The sequence below is a fragment of the Beta vulgaris genome, chromosome 4 (assembly GCF_026745355.1).
Source record: "Beta vulgaris subsp. vulgaris cultivar EL10 chromosome 4, EL10.2, whole genome shotgun sequence".
NCBI lineage: Eukaryota > Viridiplantae > Streptophyta > Magnoliopsida > Caryophyllales > Amaranthaceae > Beta > Beta vulgaris.
Genome location: NC_079205.1, coordinates 43,388,011 through 43,411,562, shown reverse-complemented (window position 1 = coordinate 43,411,562; position 23,552 = coordinate 43,388,011). Strand labels below are relative to the sequence as shown.

At 33.1% G+C, this 23,552-nt stretch overlaps 1 protein-coding gene, 1 long non-coding RNA gene and 1 other non-coding gene across 3 annotated transcripts in view; 2 read left to right on the top strand and 1 right to left on the bottom strand.

The window, feature by feature from the left end:
- LOC104907687 (uncharacterized) overlaps window positions 1-23,552 on the bottom strand; it is a 60,382-nt gene that overhangs the window by 7,088 nt on the left and 29,742 nt on the right. The window lies entirely within an intron of this gene.
- Window positions 9,224-12,799, top strand: LOC104907677 (probable glutathione S-transferase parC). Its single transcript, XM_048643162.2, has 2 exons — window positions 9,224-9,740; window positions 12,331-12,799. Exons 1-2 carry the CDS (start codon window positions 9,411-9,413, stop codon window positions 12,676-12,678), a joined length of 678 nt encoding a protein of 225 aa, XP_048499119.1. The 5' UTR covers window positions 9,224-9,410; the 3' UTR covers window positions 12,679-12,799.
- Window positions 18,596-22,988, top strand: LOC104907678 (uncharacterized). Its single transcript, XR_792064.4, has 3 exons — window positions 18,596-18,890; window positions 22,177-22,299; window positions 22,682-22,988. It is a non-coding gene; the product is annotated as an uncharacterized LOC104907678 (long non-coding RNA).

The following is a 23,552-nucleotide window of genomic DNA, read 5'->3' as shown; positions in this document are numbered from 1 at the left end:
TATTAATATCTGTAAAGGGACAAATTTATTTAATAACTCATTCTAAAATCAATTTTCAAGAAATATATTTAAAAAACGATGATGACTTCATAAGGATAAGACCTTTTTTTTTTGAAAACATTAGTCTTTCATACCATGAGATAGGATTCGGGATTAGTTTAAGAGGTGCGAACGTCTGGAATTCGTCTCCTCTTTTGTTCAATAGAACGGGCTCTTACTAAATGCGTTATTTTCCGTTTTAAAGTAATCATGGCTATTAAAAATAAAAAGAAAATCACATAATTTGCACATATATACACCAACCATTTTATTTAGGACCAATATATCATTTGTGCATGGTATTTGAGCACCAAAGTTGCATTGAGAACCAATCATTATGGGATCGGAATCCACTCATGGATCAAAATCATTGTAGTTCAATCTTATGTCTCACCCTAAATGGCCAATTCCATTGGGGAAAGAAAAGGGAAGAATATATGAATAATTCACCTTTAGAATTACCTTAATTAGTGATTAAAAATGGAGGTTAAGATATTTACCCTAATTAGTGATTATTCAAGGCTTAAGATGATCACTCTAATTAGTGATTAAAGAAGAAAAATAATCGTCCTAATTAACGACTAGTAAGGTTTAAGATAATCACTTAATCAGTGATTAAATATGAATGGGGTTAAGTTAATCACCTTAATTAGTGATTAATTAAGGTTTTAAGATAATCACTCTAATTAGTGATTAAATATGATGAAAGGTTAAGCTAATCACCCTAATTAGTGATTAAATATGATGAAAGGTTAAGCTAATAGAGGTTAAAGATAATCACCTTAATTAGTAATTAAATGAAAAGTTTGAGTTAATCACTCTAATTAGCAATTAATCGAGGATTGAAATAAGTACCTTAAATAGCGATAACATTTACGATTTTCAAGAGGTCGTAGAGGTTTGCTTCCTAATTTAAGCTTTGGAGAAATAATCTTAATTAAAGATTACTAAGTCATTTGGAGAGAAATGATCAATTTTAAATTGAATTTGGAGATTTGTGTTTGGCTAATTGAAATTTTTAATTCAGAGATCATAATTATAAATCTAATTATGTCAAATTATTTGATTACTCTATTTGAAGACAGAGAACAAAATTAAAATGTAAGATGGATCATCAAACAATTTAACTTAAATTAGATTTGTAATTTTTCTTCTTAATTAGGATTGGGTCATTTGGTTCATATACTATGATATGTTGGCCCAACATGCAATATTTGTAGCATTGGTTGCTCATTTTATTCAAAAGGGATTGTGAAATTATTTATTAGAATTATGCATAAACATTTCCATGTTTTTTAATTAATTGAGTGATGTAATAACTATTTACAAAAAATTATTATTACAATAAAATGTACAAAATCTATGATCTATACAAAATATTCAATCTTGATCTTCACTCTGAGGCTCCTTAATCTTCATCTCCTTCAATGGGCTTTGGAATTCATGTTTATTTGTAAACTTGTACAAATTAGAGATTAATTGACCTCTTCGATTAATATTTTATAACAATTTTTATTGATTTTTATTTACATGATAAAATGAGTCAGTTTAAGAGAAACTTAAAATTACATGATTTTGAATTAACTTTTTCGTGGGAAAAGAAAAAAATTTCTTTTATGAAACTTGAGTTAATCACTTTATTTCATTTTCCATATTGCACTTTTGTTCTTGTACTGATTTGCAAAAATCATAACTTTCTCTAAAAAGCATTAAATTGAGCATGTGATACATATATGGACAGTCTAGTGAATTCTTTATTTTGTGTTAAAATTTCCCAAACGTTTAGTAAAAACTAGAATTATGGTGAATTTTCTGCCAAAATTGGTCACAACGGGACCTTTATTCAATTTGTTCTTTAAAATCTAACTTATTGAATTTATTTTGACGTGAATTTTGGTATGACCAGTTTAGACACCTTGAAAAACTAGACTGAAGATTGTCACTTGAATTGGACATTTTCAAGACCATATTTGTTTATTTTCTTAACTGAAGAGAAAATCAGTATTCAGGAATTTAGTGATTTACATGAATGTGTTTGCAAAAATAATGATATAAGATTGTATAAACTTCATATGTCTTTCAAAAAAAAGAAAAACTTCATATGAACATGTTTTTATATTTTGGGAAATCCACTAATGTTTTATATAAACTTGATGTTTTTAGTTTTATCTAAATGGTTTTTATTTTGAACTTTATTGATAGAACAAGTTTAGGTGGTACTGAACAAAATCAGTTTTGCACAACAAGAGGGGGCCCTACTATTACCCTTTTAAAAATCTTACCTTCTGAACCAATTATAAGTAACTCATGACCTATAAAAATCAGAAGATAGTAACTTGAGACTTGTAGGAAATAATCCATGGTTGGGACTTAGAAAAAAAGGGGTAATAGTTGAGCTATCTTTGTGATTTTTTTTCTTTTAATTATTTGTACAAAATTCGTTTTCTTGAAATTTCAAAGCCCATTTGCTAGACACATCTTGCACTTCATAGAAAAATATATTAAATCCTACAACTATTTATTTAATACAGACGAAAAAATGAAATAAAGTACGAATTTAAAACTGATTATAATTACAGCATCACATTTTTCTTTATGGAGATATTTATGCACAACTTTTCTTGAATTTTTTATGAAAACTTTTTTTTGGTGATGAACAACAACTTGATTAAGGAAAATTACATAATCACATTGTTTCGTAAGAGTCACCCCATTAGAGTTGACTATTCTAGGTGGGTTTTTTTTAAGGTTGGGAACCTATTAGGACTTCCTTATACCCAAATCACTCCAAAAATTAAAAAAATGGTAAGAAAAAACAAAGAAAAAGTTAGTAGATGATTAATAAAGATCAAGAAAAATAACAAGAATTTAAACTTTACCTTGCTAGCTCAATGATGCACTTCCTTTTTTTTTTTTGCAAATTTTTCTACTCTTTTTTTTTCTTAATTTCTAAGTGAGTTTCTAAATCTATTTAATTACTAACTTAAACCCTTTTATTGTATTTTTCTTTTGTTGAACTTCTTTACTTACTAATTATAACTTTCCTAACTTTTCTTTCTTTCCTTGAATGAGATTTTTTTAGAGGAAGTAGAGAAGATGAGAGTGAGAGAAGTTGTATGAGAAATTATTGATGAAGTGGTTCTTGTCTGTGAGGAGTTGTTGGTTCAAAATGAAAACAAAAGGGGGGTATTTATAGGAAATCAAGTAATGATTTAGGGTTTGAAGGAAGTAGACAATCATACTTTTAACCCAAAAAAAATCTGATTTTCTCATCTTTAATTACCCTAACGATATCACTCTAATGACCTCACCCTAATGACCTCACCCTAATGACATAATCAAATCTCTTTGGAAACATAATATTCTTATTCTTTTTGGATTTTCTTATCAATGATGCGAAATTAAATTTTCAGAAAATATTCTTCCGAAAATACATCCTAATACGTAAGAATGCATTGAAAAATGTGAAAAAGTGTTGACTAGACCAACTGCACCTAACACAATGTCCTGCGCTAGACACAACACTGTGCGCTTGGCGCATAGGCCTGCGTCTGGCGCAAGAACCTATTGTGCGCTGGACACATGATCATGCGCCTGTCGTTGGTTTCGGATGCCTGGGTGGTTTCGCGGCATGGCTAGGTGGTGGGTATTGGTTTCATGGTGGTTGGATGTTCTATGTCGTGGCTAGGTGGTGGTGGGTGTTGGTTTCATGGTGAATAGTTGGTTATGTGGGATGGCTGGGTGGTGATGGGATTGTTGGGTAGTGGTCAACTGGTTGTTGTGGTGTTTTAGTCGTTAGAGTGGTGGTTGTGGTAGTTTCAGCGGTGGTTAATAATGTATCAAGGTAACCATAAAGTAGAGGAGGAAAAGGGTAAGTGAAACCTAGGGAGGTGATATGATATAGAACTAGAGGACTTTGAGGGAAAGGATGAGGACTGCATGTTCCTATTTACAGACATTAAAGAGAATAATTAAATTGTTGTATCAAATAAGTAAGGGAATCAACTTACTTGATTCCCTTCTTTTTCTTGAATACCCCAAACCAAACAGCCCCTAACATCTTACCACTAAATCAAGTGATATTTGGAGCTATGATTTTAAAATAAAATGAAAAATTAATATACTCTCTCTGTTCAAATTATAAGTCATTTTAGCTAAAAAAGTTTGTTTCAAAATGTAAGACATCCTACACTATCAATGTAAGATTAAATGTAACTTTATACTATCAAGATAAGCTTATAGGTTATTTTGTATTATCATTATAATTTTTAATGTCAATTCTGGTTACCCATGCAAATCTAACTAAATTATTAAACTGTGTTCAAAAACCTTAAACGACTTATATTTTAAAACAGATGGAGTAAATAAGAGGGGCGTGTTCGGCGCAATTGAGGTAGCGTTTAGTGTTTTGGCTGAGTCCCAACGTTAATTAAGAAAAATAGGAGTATTTGGTTAATTAGTGGTATGAGTAGCTTTTATTGCTAGAAGTATTATTTTGGTAGTGTTTGTCAAAAGATATAATTTGTAACTTTTAGAATAATGTTTAGTGGCGTATAAACTTTATATGAATGAATTATTTGAGTTTTGGCTAATTATTTGTAAACAACTATTTTGACATCTTCTTTATCGAACATCAACATATTATACCGCTACTTTAATATCTAACAACTAAAAGCTACACACAAACCTCTAACAGCTACCAACACAGCTAATAGTTACTTTTAAATCTAAAAACTTCTACCACAGCTATCATTGTCGAACACGTTTGAAATATAACGAGGACCGATAAGCTAGATACTTCCCCCGTTTCATAATATTTGCAACACTTTTCATTTAGGAATGTTTCAAAATAAAGACAACACCTCTTTTTGTTTCCTTATTTAGTAAGTTTTGGGGGGTGAAATTACTTAGATACCCTTACTTTATGAAATTAGTATTGATTACCTACTCTAATCTAAAACAATTAAACTAGTTAATCTTTCTCCTAATTACTCTATGATCTCCAAGCACAATCTTCTCCTCTTTTCCCACAACCCACAACCATTGTTTCACCCCTACCACCCCAACCCCCACCACAAAACCCAACCCATTCCCGACCACCTCCTTTCTCTCTCCTCCCTCTCTCTCCCTCCTTCATACCTCGACACAACCCTCAAATCACTCTCCCTTACGCCACTCTATTTCCTCCCTTACGCTGCGAAGTCGAGTTGAATCCACCACGTTGCGAAGTCGACCACCGCTGTGAAGAACTCACGTATGGACGACGTCGACCATCGTAGCGGACAAACTGACGAACAAGATGAACTGACGAAGAAGACGAACGAACTGACAAAGAAGACGATCGAACACGACCCGGAACGAAGAAGACGAACGAACACGACACATTTCCTCCTTTCTCTCTCGTTTGTTCTCCTTCTTTCTCTCTCCTTCAATCTCCTTCTTCTTCTTTCGACTTTGATCTATATTTGGTTAGATCTGTAATTTGGTTAAATCATTCTATAATTTGGTTAAATCATTCTATAATTTGGTTAGATTAGATCTGTTTTTTTTTAATTTGCTCACATACTTTGTTAGAAAATGAAGATCTGTTTTCTTTTTAAAATATTGTGGTTATGATAGTATTGGCGCGGTGGTTGTGGTGGTGGTGTTAGCAGGGTGGTTGTGGTGGTGATGGTGGCGAGGTGGGTGTGGTGGCAGTTCTAATGGTGGTGGCGGGATGGTTGTGGCGGTGGTGTTGGCAGGGTGGTTGTGGCGGTGGTGTTGGCGTGATGGTTGTGTCAGTGGTGTTGGCGAGGCGATTTGGGTGGTTCTGGTGGTGGCGGTGGCAGGATGGTGGCGGCTGGTGGTAGTAGGGTGGTGATTGAAATATTATTTGTTAGTCTAATTACATATCCCTTCCTATCTAATTATATACTAATAAAAATTGCCTTAGAATTCGCAATTTGAAAGTGTTACAAATATTATGGAACGGAGGAAGTAATAATATGAGACGTGAATGGCAAATGTAAAGATGAGAAATGAGAAACTCTTACATCATTGCAATATCTATACAAATATATTAAAAGGCGTGCGAAAACAAGAAATTGTGTCATGTGGCGCTCTCCTTAGGGAGTTTTAGCTCATGTAATCCATATACAATGAAAAATTAAGAAATTGCATAGTATAGGGTTTGATCCCAAAACCTCAAGTACATATACTAAAGTTCTAACCAATAGGCTAAGTTGTATTTAGTGTTATTATTATAAAGTATTATTTTAATAAATGAATTATTTTCTTACTCGGGACATAATCTGGGCCTAATAACTAGTTACAATGTTAAATGTATACCGGTGTAATTAAATTGATTAAAAAGCCACGTGTTGACCCCTTGAGGGCTGCACATGACATCTAAATTTCTAATTCAAACCCCCAACGTAAGTGCTGACATCAATGATAAATGTAACATAAGAAGTTTCGTGGTTGTCAAACAACCAAAAATCAATAACGACTCGTCCACTCCAATGACTCTATTTCTACTTTTCCAAAATCAAATAATCACCCTATAATTTGAACAATAAACTACCAATTCATATGCGAAGATTCTTAGAAGAAGTTGAGGTGATAGGAGAGTAGCATCACTTATCATCTTATATCTTTAAAGTATAGGGATTTAATTTCATGTTTAAGACTAATTGAAGAAATAAGAATTATCTTTATCTTATCAAGTGAATTCTCTTCGTATTTTACATTGATAAAAATATAAATTTGTCATAATCAATTGATTTTTGAACCAAGCTTGTTTGGTGGAGGTTGTGGAGAACTCACCTCCAAGTCACAAGTTCGAACCCCACTACCTACAAGTGCTTGGAAGTAGGGATTCCCTTATATTCCCCCTTACTCTCAAGCATTGACCTATGTAGCTGGGTTGGCTAACCTGAGCGAAGTGCTAGTCCCCAAGGGTCTTTCTTCTTACCAACGGGTCCCCATTGGGGGTACCAAAAAAAAATTTGATTTTTGTATTTCATAATGTTGTTTTTCATTTTTCAAAAAAACTAAGGTAAGTGAAAATTTATATCATTTGGATTATGTTATGATATACTACCTCCGTTTCCTAAAGATCTTCCTTGTTACTGTTACTACAGATACCAATGAGAATCAAGCTGTGTGGGGTGTGGGGTGAGTAAAGTAGGAGCGAGAAAGGGGTTAAGATAAATAAACAAATAAAAAGGGATTAAAGTAAGAGAGAGAAAGAGAGTAAAATTGAATTAATAATGTAATGGTGGGCAAGAATTTCCCATAAGTGAGTTCCCTCTAGGGTTTCTTCTTGAGAGGATTTTTTCTCTCAAGGGTTTCTCCTTGGGAGGGTTTTTTCCTAGCCTCCGTCGCTAGGTTTTCTTCTTTTTTTGAAGGTTTTTCCTTCATTCTTTCTTCTTTCTCTTTGTTTTTTCATCACTTTTCTTCTTGGTCTCAATTGTGAATCTTTGTAGGGGCTTCCACTGGTGTTCGTACCGGTGGTAAGCCCCAAAAACCTTTTTAATTGCTTCCAATAAGTATATCCCATCATTAAGATGGTATTTATTTTAGGATGTTCCATTTCTTTTTTTGTTCGTCTAATGAAGAAGGAAGATCTAACAATCATTATTCTCTGTAAGGATCTGGAAGACCACAGAAGTATTTTCACCCAAACGACTATGCATCAGCGGAAGTTAAGCCGAATCAGGGCGAACTCACAGATTGTATTGCTTCAGATGAAGTTTTTATTAAGGCTATTTTTTATCAAATCTGCGATGTATCTAGTTCCAAGGTGTTATATACCTATGTTGGAATTTTCGATTTTTCAGGAATTGATTGTAAGTGCCGTTTGGCTATCCCTTATGAATGAAATTATTTTTTTCCTGTCAAAAAAAAAATGTAATGGTGGACAATATGATAGGGATATGAGAGGGTAAAAAGGGAAAAAAATTTCAAATAAGGAATAAAGTAAAAGAGGGAAGATCTTTTGGAAACGCACTTAAACGGAAAGAGGAAAGATCTTAAGGAAACGAAGGGAGTAATTAATACTTTTGTTTCTTTTTTATTGTTACACTTTGACATTTTATTTTATTCACAAATTGCACTTTGACTCTCGATTCTGATTTATACGTGAATAAAAACATAATCATATGGGATCTTGTTAGATTCGTCATAGTATGTATTTCATTGATATGTACTTTTTGTAATTTTTACAAACACAAAACTATATATATATATATATATATATATATATATATATATATATAATATATATATATATATATATATATATATATATATATATAATATATATATATATATATATATATACACACACACACTCAAAACTCTGCATTGGCATGCGCGAAAAGTGTAAGTATAACAATTATACAGAAATGGAGGAAGTATATTAAAAGCTAATTGTATTTTTACTCTAAATAAAAAAATTAATTTATACCTAAAATTAACCAAAATTAATATACAACTAACAAGAAGCATTATTGTTGTTAAAATTTGGATCTGAATCTTACGATCTTACAATTCCACGATCTGGAAGGATTTCTTTCGATACCGATCCTACATAGAATCTTAATTTAGTAGGATCTTTAGATCCTACCCAACTACCAAAATTCATATGGTAGGATCATAATACAATTACACGATCTTGCGATTGTACGATCCGATTCTATCATTAAATTTCACTTGATAATTCCAAATATTGTCTTTCTCCAATTAGCTTTTGGTCACATGTTACTTCAATCTTACAATATTAAACTACTATCACCATTTGGAAATGAAAAATGTCATTATTAATGTGTATAAAGTTCTAACATGAGTCTTTTGATCATATTATAGCATATTTCTCACTAATTTACCCTATATTGTAAGATTTTACAATCCCATTAGATCCTATCGTTTTGGTGTGACAAACCATTATGATCTAAAGTAGTGTCTCGTACTAATAACATTACTAAATGTTTACTAACATTAACCATGGGATTAAAAAAACTTGCATGATCCATGAGCAAAAATAAAAATTGTTTTCACTACATTTTACTTTTTTTGTTGATACATGTGTAAAAGTAAAAATTATAATTTATTTTTTGTAAGGAGAATTACCTTATAAGAAAGTAGACAAATTAGATATGTTTATTGTAAGAGGGTGAGAATTAAATACTTGTCACAGCAATAAAAGAAGGATCTTACAAGTTACAACGAGTAGGCCGACCTTAATTGAAAGAAATTGAAAAAGTAGTATATATTAGGCAGGTATGTTTTGTATAAGCTATATTTAAAACGCTTAGAGTCCCAAAATCTCACTCAAAATTAGAACTCTTGCCATCTGAACCATCAATCTCTTGGACTCGAAACTAAGAGCCATGGCAAATGATAAGCAACTAATAATGCTAGATTATTGGGCAAGTATGTTTTGTATGAGGGTCAAAATTGCATTAGCTGAGAAGGGCATTACTGATTATGATTGTAGAGTGGAGGATCTTATGAATGAAAAAAAAAGTCCACTATTGCAAGAAATGAACCCGGTTCACAAAAAAATTCCTGTTCTTATCCACAATGGTAAACCCATTTGTGAGTCCATGATAATTGTGGAGTATATTGATGAAGTTTGGAAGGGCGAGTGTAGTTTCTTGCCGTCTGATCCTTATCAAAGATCTCAATCAAGATTCTGGGCTGACTATGTTGATAAAAAGGTACTACTACTATTATATTTCTCACAAAATTACTCCTAAAATGAGTTAATTGTTCTTAGTTTTTGCTCTTTTTTGCCATCTCTTCCTAATTTTGGCTATTTTTTTCCTCATACAATGTTTTTCACGAAGCTTGCTCATCTAGGTTTTCTTTTTTAATGCTCTTTCTTTAAAAAATTTAGGAAATATTGATAAATTTGGATATTTCAAGGGTTTTACAAAAATGGAGATTAAATTAACAAATAAAGTTGTTGTAGAAAGTGGGCAGAGTTTTTCTCTCATTTGTGAAAAACAAGAATATCAAGAAAGAAACTTGATAACACAAATGGGTCATGCAGTTTGCAAGTTCAAGAGAGAAGAGAAACGTAATTTGGGTGGTGAATTTTCGGGGCTTTTTTAGGGTGTTTTGGGGTTATTTTTGGGGATCAAATGATCAAGTAAACGCCGCGGTTTGTAGTAAACTCTCATAATCCGGCAAACAGTACTCATTCGCAATAAAAAACATGATAAAAAATATTTTATTTACAAATAAAGTAATTTCTACTTACAAAAAATCTTGTAATCAATTTAAAATTAGTCATATTTATGCTTATGTTTTTGTTTTGATATAAATTAAAAACAGAAAACAAGAGAGACTAGTTACTTATTCTAGTTTTAAGGTAAGACCTTGGTGGCTTGGGTCCCCTAGAAAAAACGTTTCATCTTAGGAGTAGTTTGGTTCATTATTTTTGAGTTTTAAGAAATGGAATCAATTATCGATTCTCTTTCTTTTTGTTTGTTTCAACTCTATATCAATCCCTAGTCATTACTTGATGGTAATGGATTCCCTCAATTTGTTACCTTCCCCTCCTCCTCAATTAACAAAATCCATTACTTGAAGGTAATGGTTACCCTTCATTTCCATTACTTGGCTTGAACCAAACACTCAATAAAGGTAACCATTTTTGTAATCATTCTCCTCCTCTATTTATATCCATTCCCTTTCTATTTCATATATTGAACCAAACTACCCCTTAATCTGCTTGAACATATTACAAGAGATCAACTATCTGCGGCAAAATCGTATGGGTAGAATAAATGTAAACTGGAATACTTACGAAGATTTGATAAAGGAAGCTGATGTATCGGTAGAATAAATCTCTAATAGAATTAACTTAGAAATGAAAGAAATAGAGAAGGAAAAAGGTCATATAATTTTTTTTGAATGTGACAATTGCTGATTCATAGTGTTAGGCCCTATACAGAGCAGGAACCTCTGTTACTGCAGTCCGAGTTAGCATCAGGCAAGATACTTTAAGAATAGGTCTTGAACATAAAATTGTTGAGTTGAAAGGTATCATTTCTATAACTCGACAAAGCTTAGCTTATTAGTTACCATAAAAGTTACATATTGGAATATGAGTACCAAATTGAAAGTATTTTGGATATTAAATTAAAATTTTCTTTTGCGCAATATATAGTGCACTATTCAGATAGATACTAATATCCCCCCATAGTGTGACTGTTATTAACTATCAAGATCGACTCATCAGCATAATGTTGCATAGGGGAATTATTTTTTTTAACAGAAATTTCATTAATTGAATAAGAAAACACTTAGATAAGAGTAAATCTAATCCGGCTTTGATGAAACTATAATCAATCAGATTGATCAAAGTAGCATATGCTCCTTGCATTTGCTGAATCTTGCAACTATTAATAAAACCGTCTATCATTTTGACATAGTTCGGAGAAGAACATTCTTGGTCTAACAATGTTCACCGCGTCGGAAGTTCCAATATATACTTTCATGTTCGTATTCTTGAACTTTAACCAATAAGAAGAATTTCTTATACCTACGAACAAACAAATCAGACTCACAACTCTCACTGGGGAGAAGCAGAGCTCCACAATAGAGACAAAAATTCCCATAGCAAGACTCCAGAAACTCTCGTAAAGATAGACTAATTTATTTAATTACAGAATAAGAAAATATACTAAAAATTGAAAACAACAATGGAGAAGGGGTTTATCATGAATGATAACCTCCACATCAGCCCCTCATAGATGCAGAGGTAGAAAAAAAAAAAGGAAAAGAGGGGGCGGTGAGAGAGAATATGGGAGGTTAGGAGTTTTTTTTTCAATAATAGGTTGAACATTCATGTTGCAAGAATTACTTTGGAAAAGGAGCAAGGTGGGAAATGTTAGTTTTTTTCATGCTTAATAATTTTGATTATGTTAAAACTAATGATTAAATGGTGAAAGCTCTGCAATATTTTTAATTTAAGTGAATATGTTAGGTGGCTTTCCTTTCAGTTTTAATTTAGGTTTTTCACTTTAATTTATGCACAATTGAGATAATCCATTCTGACCTATTTAACTAACACATAGTAACAAATATTATGATGTACAATGTTGTTAGGTTTTGTCTTTGTGCAAATTCCCATAAATTTTTTTTGTCATAATCTTTAACATTTAAAAATTAAAGATACTAATTATCGACTATCAACAAGTGTGAAAATGTGCATGCAATAATTAGATGATAAAAGGGAATATGTAATTTTCACATGTAATTCTGATGATTTAATTTGGATCAATGGCTCTGATGTTACAGTTTTATCTGGCGAGTTTAAAGTTATGGAAATCAAAGGAAAGCACGGAAAGAGAGACAGGTAAAACAGAATTCATAGAAAGTCTGAAGTGTCTAGAGGAACAACTCGGAGATAACTGTTATTTTGGAGGTGATAGCTTTGGATTTGTGGACATTGCACTTGTTCCATTTTACAGCTGGTTTGGAGCATATGAATGTTGTGGAAATTTCAGTGTAGAGGCAGAGTGTCCGAAGCTCATTGCATGGGCAAAACGGTGTGAGCAAAGAGAAACTGTGAAAAGTTCTCTTCCTGATATGCAAAAGCTTTCAGAATTTATTTTGGGAATAAGGAGACAACATTTGGGAATCTGAGTGGTTAGATGTGATCACATTTCTAACAACTACTAATATATTATATGAATAAACTTGCAAGACCATGTATTCATCAGTTTATGGACCATATATTATATATAAGATGTGTTCTTTTTGTAAATCACGTATTACGGGTTCCTAATTAAGTAAGGTTTGGCCTAGTGATTAAGATTTGGCCTCATGACTTCAAGATTATGGGATCAAAACCCATTAGGGGATCTTTGAGGGTGAGATTTCCCTTACCATCCTCTCTCCCTCCAAAGAATTTGACCTGCAAATCTGGTTGGTTGTACTTATACGAAGTACCAGTTAAGTAGGGTCATTCATCTTACCAACTTTAACAAAACAATACTACAATTCCTCTTGTGCGGAGACGGTGCGGAATACAGCTTCTGTTCAGTGGGTTCAACTGAACCCACGCAGAACCGATAGAAAAACCGTGAGAAATCGAAAACTAAATAATAAAATATACGATTTTTTCACCATATACTCGTGACAATTTTTTTTTGCACCGTGTACCTCGCACGTCTCCAAATTCACCATATACCCTCCACTTTTCAAAGAATACATCAAACTACCCTTTTGACTAACGGTGTTAGACTTTCGTTAGCCATTAACCCCTAATCCCCCATAATCCTAATTAACTAACCTAAACATAAGCCAAACCCTAACCCTAACCCTAACCCCCTAATCTAATATCCTAACCCTAACCCTAACCACCCCCAGCCCAGTCCCCACTGTACCCCAACCCCAGCACCCCCTCCCTTTCGGACCCACAACCCCCATCCCCCTCCCTTTCAGACCCACAACCCTCCCTCTCTTTTTAGACCCGCAACCCTCCCTCTCTTTTTAGACCCGCAACCTCCTCGCCCCTATTTCTTCCTTCGTCTTTCTTTTCGTGTCTGCCGCCAACCACCATCATCATCGTATCCTCGTGGTTTTCACACACCATCCACACTCCCCTGCTCGCCTCCTTTGCCCCTTCGTCGCATCTCCACCAACTACACACCAGCGCAATCAGGTCACAGAAAAGAAGAGGAAGACAAAGGATAAACAGGGGGAGGGGGTTGTGCGATTCTGCAGGGGAAGGGGAGGGGGAGGCGGGCTATGGGGGAAGGGGGAAGGGGTTGCAGGGCTGTGGGGTGAAGAAGGGGGGCTGCAGGGGTGGTGGAGGAACGGTTAGGGCTGTAGCCTGCAGGGGTAGGGGTGGGGTGGGGAAGGGGGTGGAGGTATTAGGGTGAGGGTATTAGGGTTACGGGTAGGGATAAATTTAGGTTAGTTAATTAGGAGTAGAGGGAAATTAGGAGATAATGACTAACGAAGTTTAACGTCGTTAGTCATTAAGGGTAAGTGGGTGTATTTTTTTCAAAAGTGAAGGGGTATATGGTGAATTTCAAAAGTCAAAAGGAAATATGGTGCAAAAAAAATTTGTCAAGAGTATATGGTAAAAAAATCGTAAAATATATAAAATCACGCGTAGGTATAGATATGCCAATTTGGCCCACTGGAAATTGTGCGTGCAAGCATGCAAGGGTATGAGAGCGCGGGGGCTCGTAGGTTCGACTCTTCTACTTAGTGGAAGGTTTTATTTCATATGTTATTCTTTTTATATTTTTCCTCTCTTTTTGTCTTGTTTTATTTCATTTGTTATTCTTTTCCTTTTTACCCTCCCCTTGTCTTATGTTTCAGTACTTGGTTGACCACTAAGTAAAATATACATAGTCAAAAATTCACTTTATTATGAAATAAAACTTGGTCTGAAGACTAATGCTATACTATCCGTACAAGGTGAGTACTTAGTGTACTAAGTAAAATTAGTCAAACATTCATTATGTTGACCATTCGATTCACTGCTCGTATATATATATGATATGTTAAAATGTGAAGGATTAATATTATATATTTTTATAAATTTTACAAGTGCATTTTATAAACTAAAAGTGCAAATATTAAATTTTTACATGAAATAATTTTTATACATCACTTCTAAATAAAATTCTTGGCAACGCTCAATATCATTCAAAATGCAAAGATCTTATTATTGTTGTTCTTTTGTTTCGTTCTTAATTAGTCATTTTATATTCCAGATTTTCTGCTAATTGCTAATATTTCATTTTTGTTTTCAATGTTTCATATCATAGATATATAGTTATATTTTTGTAATGAAATGAAGAGTGGAAGCACCGCTAATTAAGTATATTTGTTGAAATTTTTTCTATAAAAATAAAATGTAACTCTAGATAGTAATAAGTATTTTAGAATATATGTTCGAACAATCTCGAACCTACATGACTCAATTTCTAGATCCGCCACTGTGCGAAGGAACTGTTAATGTTTTTTTTCCTTTAAAAAATAGTATTCTCCTTCGAGACCCATATATTAAATAACTAAGTTTTAGGTTTTGTTTGCTTAAGAGATATGTAGAAGTGAACGTACTTTTTGAGAAAATATAAAACTGAAACAGAAAAGTAAGCTAAAGTAACAAGAGAGATTTTTACGAAGGAAAAATTAATGGACCCAACAGGAAGAAACAAACTTGACCACAAGGGATTTAAAACTCAACTCTTTCACTAATTAGGTCGAACACCTTTGTAACAACCTAATTATACTCGAGACCACAACTTGAGTTATTATACTCAAGTTCCTTAATAGAAGTTCCCTTAATAGTTGTTTCTCTTTCCAACAAAAAAAAAAAGTTTTCCTCTCTACTTCAATCGAACTTATTTCTCTTTTACTTGTTTCACTCAAAGCTTCTCTTATACAAGATTCTACTCAAATTTCCCATACCCCTAAACCAAAATTACAATCAAAATTTAACTTAATTGAAATAAAATAAGTAGGCAATAGGAACACTCGGTTTTATAAGAGAATTAAGGCACTGACACATTAATTAGTTAAGCTCATTTAATCAATTTGTTAGTTAAAATTTGAACATAATTAAACATGTTCTCATATAGTAGTCATTTACAATAACACATGGGATTAATCATAGGTTAGTGGATTAGTGCGTTAGTCCATATTATTCCTTTGCTTGAGAAACAAGCAGCACATTCACCACTAGCTAGTAGCCTTCATATTAATTATGTAAAACCAACCCAACCACTTTCCTAAATTTAGCAATTAATTAAGCGTGATAACAAGTACTCCCTCTGTTTTTTTTTATCTTTCTCACTTTCCTATGCACATCTCCCAACACACATTTTTGAGCTTAAATATCTTTCATTATATATTAGTAAAAATTACAACGATTGAATATTAATAATGTACTGATTGAGACGAATCAAACAAGATTCCGCATGACTATATTTTTTCTTATAAATTGAAAAAAATTGAGAAGATTCTCTCTAAGTATGAATAGTGCCAAGATTCTAAGTGAGAACAATAAAAAAAAAACAGAGGGAGTACTCCCTATGTTTTTTTATCTTTTACACTTTTTTGTGCGCATCTCCCAATACACATCTTTGAACTTAAATATCTTTCATTATATACTAGTAAAAATTATAATGATTGAATATTAATAATGTACTAATTGAGACGAATCAAATAAGATACCACATGACTATATTTTTTCCTTATAAATTGAAAAAATTGAGAAGATTATCTCTAAGTATGAATATTGTCAAGATTCTAAGTGAGAACGATAAAAAAACACAAGGAGTATTCTGGTTTATCATAATTTAAATAAAACTGATTTAAAAGTCTTTTTATGAAGTAAAATATAAGAAGATTTTTTTTAAACACATAAGATTTCATTTTTCAAGTAAAATATAATCTTTGTATTACTAAAAAGATTTTCTTGAAAAATGATTTTAACTAGAATTGTTTCCCAATCTAGTGTTGGAAATAAAAAAAATTCCAAATCTAGTGCTTGCCTAAAACTAATTCCTTATTCTGGTGTCCATGTAGGCTTGGAATCCCAAACCTATTTTTTACTCCCCTCCACCTACCTTTCTCTCTCTAGTAAAAAAAAAAAATTCACGACACTTTCTCCAAAACTCCTCTACAGCAATACCACCATTGTTCACGCCATATCACCCACTGCATCACCCATCTATTTGTTTTTGGTTTTGTGAATCCAAGATTCTCCATTTGTTTATCTCTTGATTTTTAGTTCATCTTACTGTTTTCATTTTCTTTTTCAGTTTTTTTTTTTCGGTTTAAATTATGCGAATTAGTTTAATTTCTGGAATTTGAGCGGCTTACCTTTGCTTTGTTGCACAAACTCTGAAGGTAGTGGTCTATATGGATTATTATTTGAAATTCATATCTATTTTTTTTTACTAACTTCATTTGTAATTGGCAAATCACATGGAGGTTCATCAACATCTGCATCCTGAACCATGCGACCAATTTGATTTTATTGTCTATGGTGGAAAAAGATTCAAGGAAAGAAGTGGCACCATTTGTCACATATTAGTTGTGATTAGGCTTTTGGAAATACAATGAACTTATATCTAATGATTTTGTATATGAACTAGTTATATATCTTTTTTTTTTTTGTATCTGGAGATATGTTATGTCCTTGGAATTTGTCTGGTGCTAATTTTCGATGTTTAATTATTTTGGCAGCACTATGTTCTCAATGTTGAATTATTTTGGTGACATCATGTTTTTACCTCAATTTTGGCAATCAACATGATTAAATTAGTAATGTGAAGATTGCCTGTAACTTTGGTCCTATATGAATTTGTCTCAATTTTGACAACCAGCTTGATTAAATTAGTAATGTGAAGATTGTTTATAATTTGGTCCTAAATGAACAGTAGTATTCTTTTTTTTTTAAGAGAAATTTTTTCTAAAAAAAAAAAAAACAGGCGTGGGATGAAGGGAGGAGGACAAAAAAAATTTACAAGATGATAAGGAGGGTTGGAGTTTCAACAAAAAAAAAAGAAGGTTGGAGTGTTGTTAAACTAAAAATATTAGGTTTGTAATTCCAATCCTACATGCACACTAGATTATAGAATAAGTTTTGAGCAAACACTAAATTAGGAATTTGTTTAATTTCTAACACTAGATTGGGAAACGATTCATGATTTTAATTAGTTAAAATCATTTCCTTAAATCTTCCTAAAATTTAGCCTTAAACACTTAACTGATTTAGAAACGTGTGAATTAGTTGCAATAGAGTCATTGCTTTTTACTAGCCGATGTTCCTATGACTTCTCATTGAGTTCCTTTATTTTATTTTTAATTATGCCAACAATTCTGTTCATTTGAAAGGAAAAGATAAACATTCTCTTGTCATAACCTCAAGTTGCTTACCTATCTTACTCATTCCTTACGTAGAAACTAAAGTACAAAGCTTTGCTTGTTCCTTTTGTTCCAATGTGGACTCCAATACTAGTTTCTTGAGCATTTTCACTTAATCTTGAAAATCTACCCTCTTCACTTCATTTCTTCATTTATACTTAGAATTCTCTTTACTCAATTTGTGATACCCTTGCATAGTTCCATTCGCTCAATAATTTGTTCGTTTACAAATTAGTTTGAATTTTTGTTTCTTTGTCAACATGAAAACTAGGTTTCAACAATTTCTCTCTTTTTGATGATAACAAAGAAACAAACTAATGAAAATAAATGCAAGAAATAAGATAACAGAATGCAAGATAATATAAATAATTTTTATTTTTAACTAAGGACAGATTAAGTATTTAAGATTTATTTGTAATTGTCACTAGTGGAAAAAACCTTATATGTCACTTTGTATCAGATGCATTTTTTATAAAATCGCATCCGAAAATGAACAAAAAAATGGGACGAAAAGCTGGGTGGACAATCTGATGCGGTCCTATTGTGGACCGCATCAAATTAAAAAAACGGATGCGGTTTTTTTAAAATTTGATGCGGTTTGCTGGACTGCATCAAATTTATCGTTCATTTTTCGTTTTTTTCTCCCTTAGAACGAACCCAAAAGTTAGAGCCCAAATTAAACAGCCCACACCTATCTCCTCTCTCATTTCACAATACCAGAGCCATCTTTTCTCACTCTCTCTCCTCAACATAACCCTAAACCCCAAAATAATTCATCATCTCCTCTTCTCTTCACCGTCATCTCTCTCCTCATCTCCTGCTCGCTTCACCAGCAACACCATCAGTACCGTCGTCTCTCTTTTCATCTCCTCCTCTCTTCACCAGCAACGCCATAAGCGAACCTCAAGAACTCAGTGAGGCGATTTCAATTGATGCGATTTCGTTTCATTTTTCTGCCATCAGTAAGTTGTTTCAATTCGTTTTTAATTTTAGTTGCGATTTCAAATCTTTTTTTTCGTTATTTTAGGGTTTAGAATGATAGTTAAATGCGATTTCAATCCTTTTTTCATTTTTAGGGTTTAGAATTATGCTCTGAATTTTTTTTATTTTCGCTATTTGATTGAAATTTCTTAGTGAGAATTGAGAATTGTGCCCTAGATTTGTTATGAAATTGTTCAATATGTTTTTATTTTTAGTTTTTTATGTTGATATGTTTATTTTTTGTTTGATGCTTTGGATTTATGTCAGTATACGTTTCTATTCTAATTGAGTTTTAAAACATTAGTACAAATAATTAGCTCTTGAGTTTTAATTGAGCAATATGTGATTTTTTCTTGTTATTGTATTAATTGCAGTAATTAGTTCTTGAATTTTAGCAATAGATAAAATCAGGTTGCACTAGTAGAATAAATGCTTATTGCTGCGATCAAAAAGTGGCCTATTCCTGCGGTTTTGGGCGCGCAACAATTAAGGGGGCAACAATAGGTAATAATTATATTGCTGCTGTTTTAAACCGCAGCAATATGTTTCAATATTGCTGCAATTTTTGGGTAAAACCGCAGCAATATATGTATTTTATATTAGAATAATAAAGGATATTGTTGCGGTTTTAAAAACCGCAGCAATATGATTTATTTAATAATGCAAAATTTACATATTGCTGCGGTTATTGCTTCAAACCGCAGCAATATTAACTGGTACAACTAATTTTTTTTTTTTGTATTTTACAATCAAATTTAAAATATTAAAACCAGGCAATTAATATATCCACTATTAACATTTTATAATCAACAACAATGTTGAAATTTCAGTTTCTAGAAAATATTATCAAAGAAGTAAATGAATTGATAACTTACCATCCAAAGAACTAGTTTTTATATGCACGCGATGCGTGCGAAAATATGTAGAAATTTTTTTTAGGGAAATGTAGAAAATTAAATTAATTGTTAATTATATTTAATAAATTAGGGATATTTGAATTATTGATGGTTTTCTTTTTGTAATGTTATTTTTTATTTTTTAAATTAATTAGGTAGTTTCCTTTTTATTTTAAAATTAAATTAAGCAGTTAGAATAGAGATGTAATGAGGGTAAAATGGGATTTCTAATATTTTGGTGTCCTACCCCTCTTCCCATATAGAATAGAAATAACTAAAAGACCAAAAAAAGAAAAATGAAATTATAGGAAATAATAATAAAAATTCTAGATCTGGTGAAATTACAAAAAAAAAAATTAAACAAACAGAAATAAACAAATCTGGAAAAAATTATAAAAAAAGGAACTCGTCGGAGAAGAAGGAAACTATAATTACTGAATTAAACAAAGGAACTATAAAAAAATAACACAAAAAAAAAAAAACAAATCTGAAAAAAAAAATTACACGAAAATATAATTACAGAAAAAAATCCAACCAGATCTAAAATACGAAAAGAAAAAAAATGAGAAGAAGGAAACTCGTCTGAGGCGGCGACGAGCACTAGAGAAGAACGAACACGCATCGGAGGCGGCGAGGCGGATCGAACGCCGGTGGCCTTGGCGGCTTTCATCGCGTCGCTCCGTCCGCTTGACTTTATTCGCCTCGCGTTGCCGGTGTTACTGTACATTTGTTCATTCGCGTCGCCGGTAAAGAACGATATTGAGGCTGCTGCTTTCACTCAGAGATCAGTGAATAAAAGAAATAGATTGGAAGCGGAAGATGAAGAATGGCCGGTGAAGAACGGCGTGCGTGAGAGGAGAGAGGAGAGAGGAGAGAGGAGAGAGGAGAGAGGAGAGAGGAGAGAGGAGTGAGGAGTGAGGAGTGAGGAGTGAGGAGTGAGGAGTGAGGAGTGAGGAGTGAGGAGTGAGGAGTGAGGAGTGAGGAGTGAGGAGAGAGGAGAGAGGAGAGAGGAGAGAGGAGAGAGGAGAGAGGAGAGAGGAGATAGGGGGGAGAGAGAGAACACTGAAGAGGCGTGTGTGAGGTTGAGAGACGGAAAGTGATGAAAAAACCTATGATATTGCTGCGGTTTTTCAAAAGAACCGCAACAATATATCTGGTCAAAAATTTAATTTTTTTCAAAAAAAAAATATCCGTTACCATATTGCTGCGGTTTAGGCCGAACCTCAACAATATCTTTTTTATTTTTATTTTTTTACGTGATATATTTATGCGTATGGGTAAAACCGCAGCAACATCACCGCAACAATTAGTAATTATTCTACTAGTGTTGTTGATTGGCTTACATCACCTGGGAATGCCAATGCTCTTGCTTCCTTCACTGCTTCCAATTCATATATGCTCGATTTTTTTCCAATTCATATAGACTCTCTCCAGTAACCATCTTTATCCAACACTTCTACAATATTACCTGAACTCCAAACTCCTGCCATTAGTGGTGGACGAAGCTGAACTGGGGTTTTTTTTGTGGTCTGTTTTTATTTTTTTGTGGTGATCAAGCTAAACTGTGTTTGCTGCTATTAAGGGTTGATTCATTTATCAAGGTCTCAAGGAGTCCTTGATTAATTCAGATTACGTAGAGAATAGTAGCCTAATAGGATTTGGATGAGTAAATATCTTTTTCTAGTTCTAGTTATATTAGGATACTTTGTATTATTGTTTAGGATATTTCTTAGTTACGTTACAGATATGCTTGCTCAATTAATACTTCAACCATTTAGCCTCATTGTTAATCTTGAAATGATTCACAGCCAACAAACATATAAAACTCCAAAAACATGATTTTTTTGCTCCCTAAATCACGCCCCCATGGTTGGTGGTGAAGTATCCTCACCACCACTTCCCAAAACTCCTCTTAAAAGTGAACCAAATTCCCCATACTATCTTGGCTCTCAAGATCGTCCCGGGGATTTTATTACCCCTACTCATCTTCGTTTTGATAATTATGATGATTAGGCTAGCAATATCCAAATTGCGTTAGAAGTTCGACGAAAGTTTGTTTTTTTAGATGGTTGATAAAGCTCTATTTCGGAAATCATACTATCAATAGGTCTAAAACTAATAGCAGAAAAATTTGGAAATCATACTAAATGGGTCTATTGCACATGTCTAGTCAGAACTGTAATGAAGTTCTTTGCACTGATCTATGCTTCTGTCTAGACTGCTGTTCTGAAAATGTGTATATGACTTATTAGTAATTATTTTTACTTGTCCTTATCTACCTCTTAACATTTCCTAGTTTGTAAGTCCTTACTTTTTTTCCCTAACATCAATTTATTGATATAAAGTTGGTAATGCATTTTGAATTATTCAGGATCATAGTGTCAGAAACTTGAAGCAATCCTACTCAGATATACTGTGGTTAGGTGCTGCATGGACTTGTGGAAAGCAGCTAAAACACTACCATGCGTCTTGCAGGAATGGCACTACGATTGCAGTAAGCACTTACCCTTTACTGTAATAAGTTATATCATGACATGTTTGGTTCTTGATTCTTGAAGGATCATATAACCCCCTCCCCCTCTGGTGTAGTAGAAATGTTTGAACTAAAATCTATCCTATGGAAATCGGATTTGTTAATCCTATTTAATTTGTTATTCTATACTTGGGGATCAACCCAATTACAATCAATTATTAAAGTTATTAGTCAGAAGTTATAAAATTATTAACTAAGAGAAAATACACTTCCGAGAACCTTCAAGCGAGGGTGAAAAAGTCCACAAGTAAAGGATACCTCAACCACTATGATTAACGAGAACAATTGTGTCATAAATACCTGATAAGATTACTTATCTCAACTTGGTATCTGCATTGCGCAGGATTGACAAGTTTCTGGAGGTTGTAGATGGTCATTGTGGATGAAGCAAATGGGATTGAGCTGAAGAAGTACTGCACATTCTATTTCTTTTGTTCTCCTTTGTATTTAACCAATAACTTTCAATTTGGTTCTGATTTTGATCTTTGCTGCGATGCTTACTTTTATAATAATAACTATCAATCCACAGTTACTTTGAATCTGTGCTTTTGACCCATTGCCCATGAAATTCTGTATTGCATCAATACTTGAATATAGCAGAGATCTCTGCTACAGTTGGAAATAAAGTACTCTGATTGTTGTTTTTTTGAGTTTTTTACTGTTCTATACTTGCAATTCACTCCAACTAACTCAAATGCCAACCTATTTTCCACATTATATAAACAAGCTGGGTGTAAATCCTAATTAAGTCATCCAAATAAGTTTTTTTTGTTGTTGCCAGTTGGCCTTTTGGGCTGCTGGGGGGGGGGGGATAGTGGCAGCTTGTTTATGATTTTGGATGTTTGCTTTTGTTGGCTGGCGTGTGTAGCTGGCCAATGAAAGCCTCAATATTTTTTTTTTTTGTGAATTGATCTTTACTGATCCGGTTGTGCCACAAAACCGGATCAATTTACTGACCTAAGCGCACAAAAAGTTGGTACCAAGATGAAATACTGATGCGGTTCTTAAGGAAAACCGCATCAGTTAATCAACTTAACGGATGCGGTTTTCCGTAGAACCGCATCAGTAAATCCCTTTCTGATGCGGTTTTGGACCGCATCAGAAAATTTTTGTAAGCTGCTGCGAGCCCACCTAATGCGGATCAAAACCGCATCAGAAAGGCCAGTTTTGACCGCATCAGGTGGGGTTTTTTCCACTAGTGTGTCTTTGTTCCT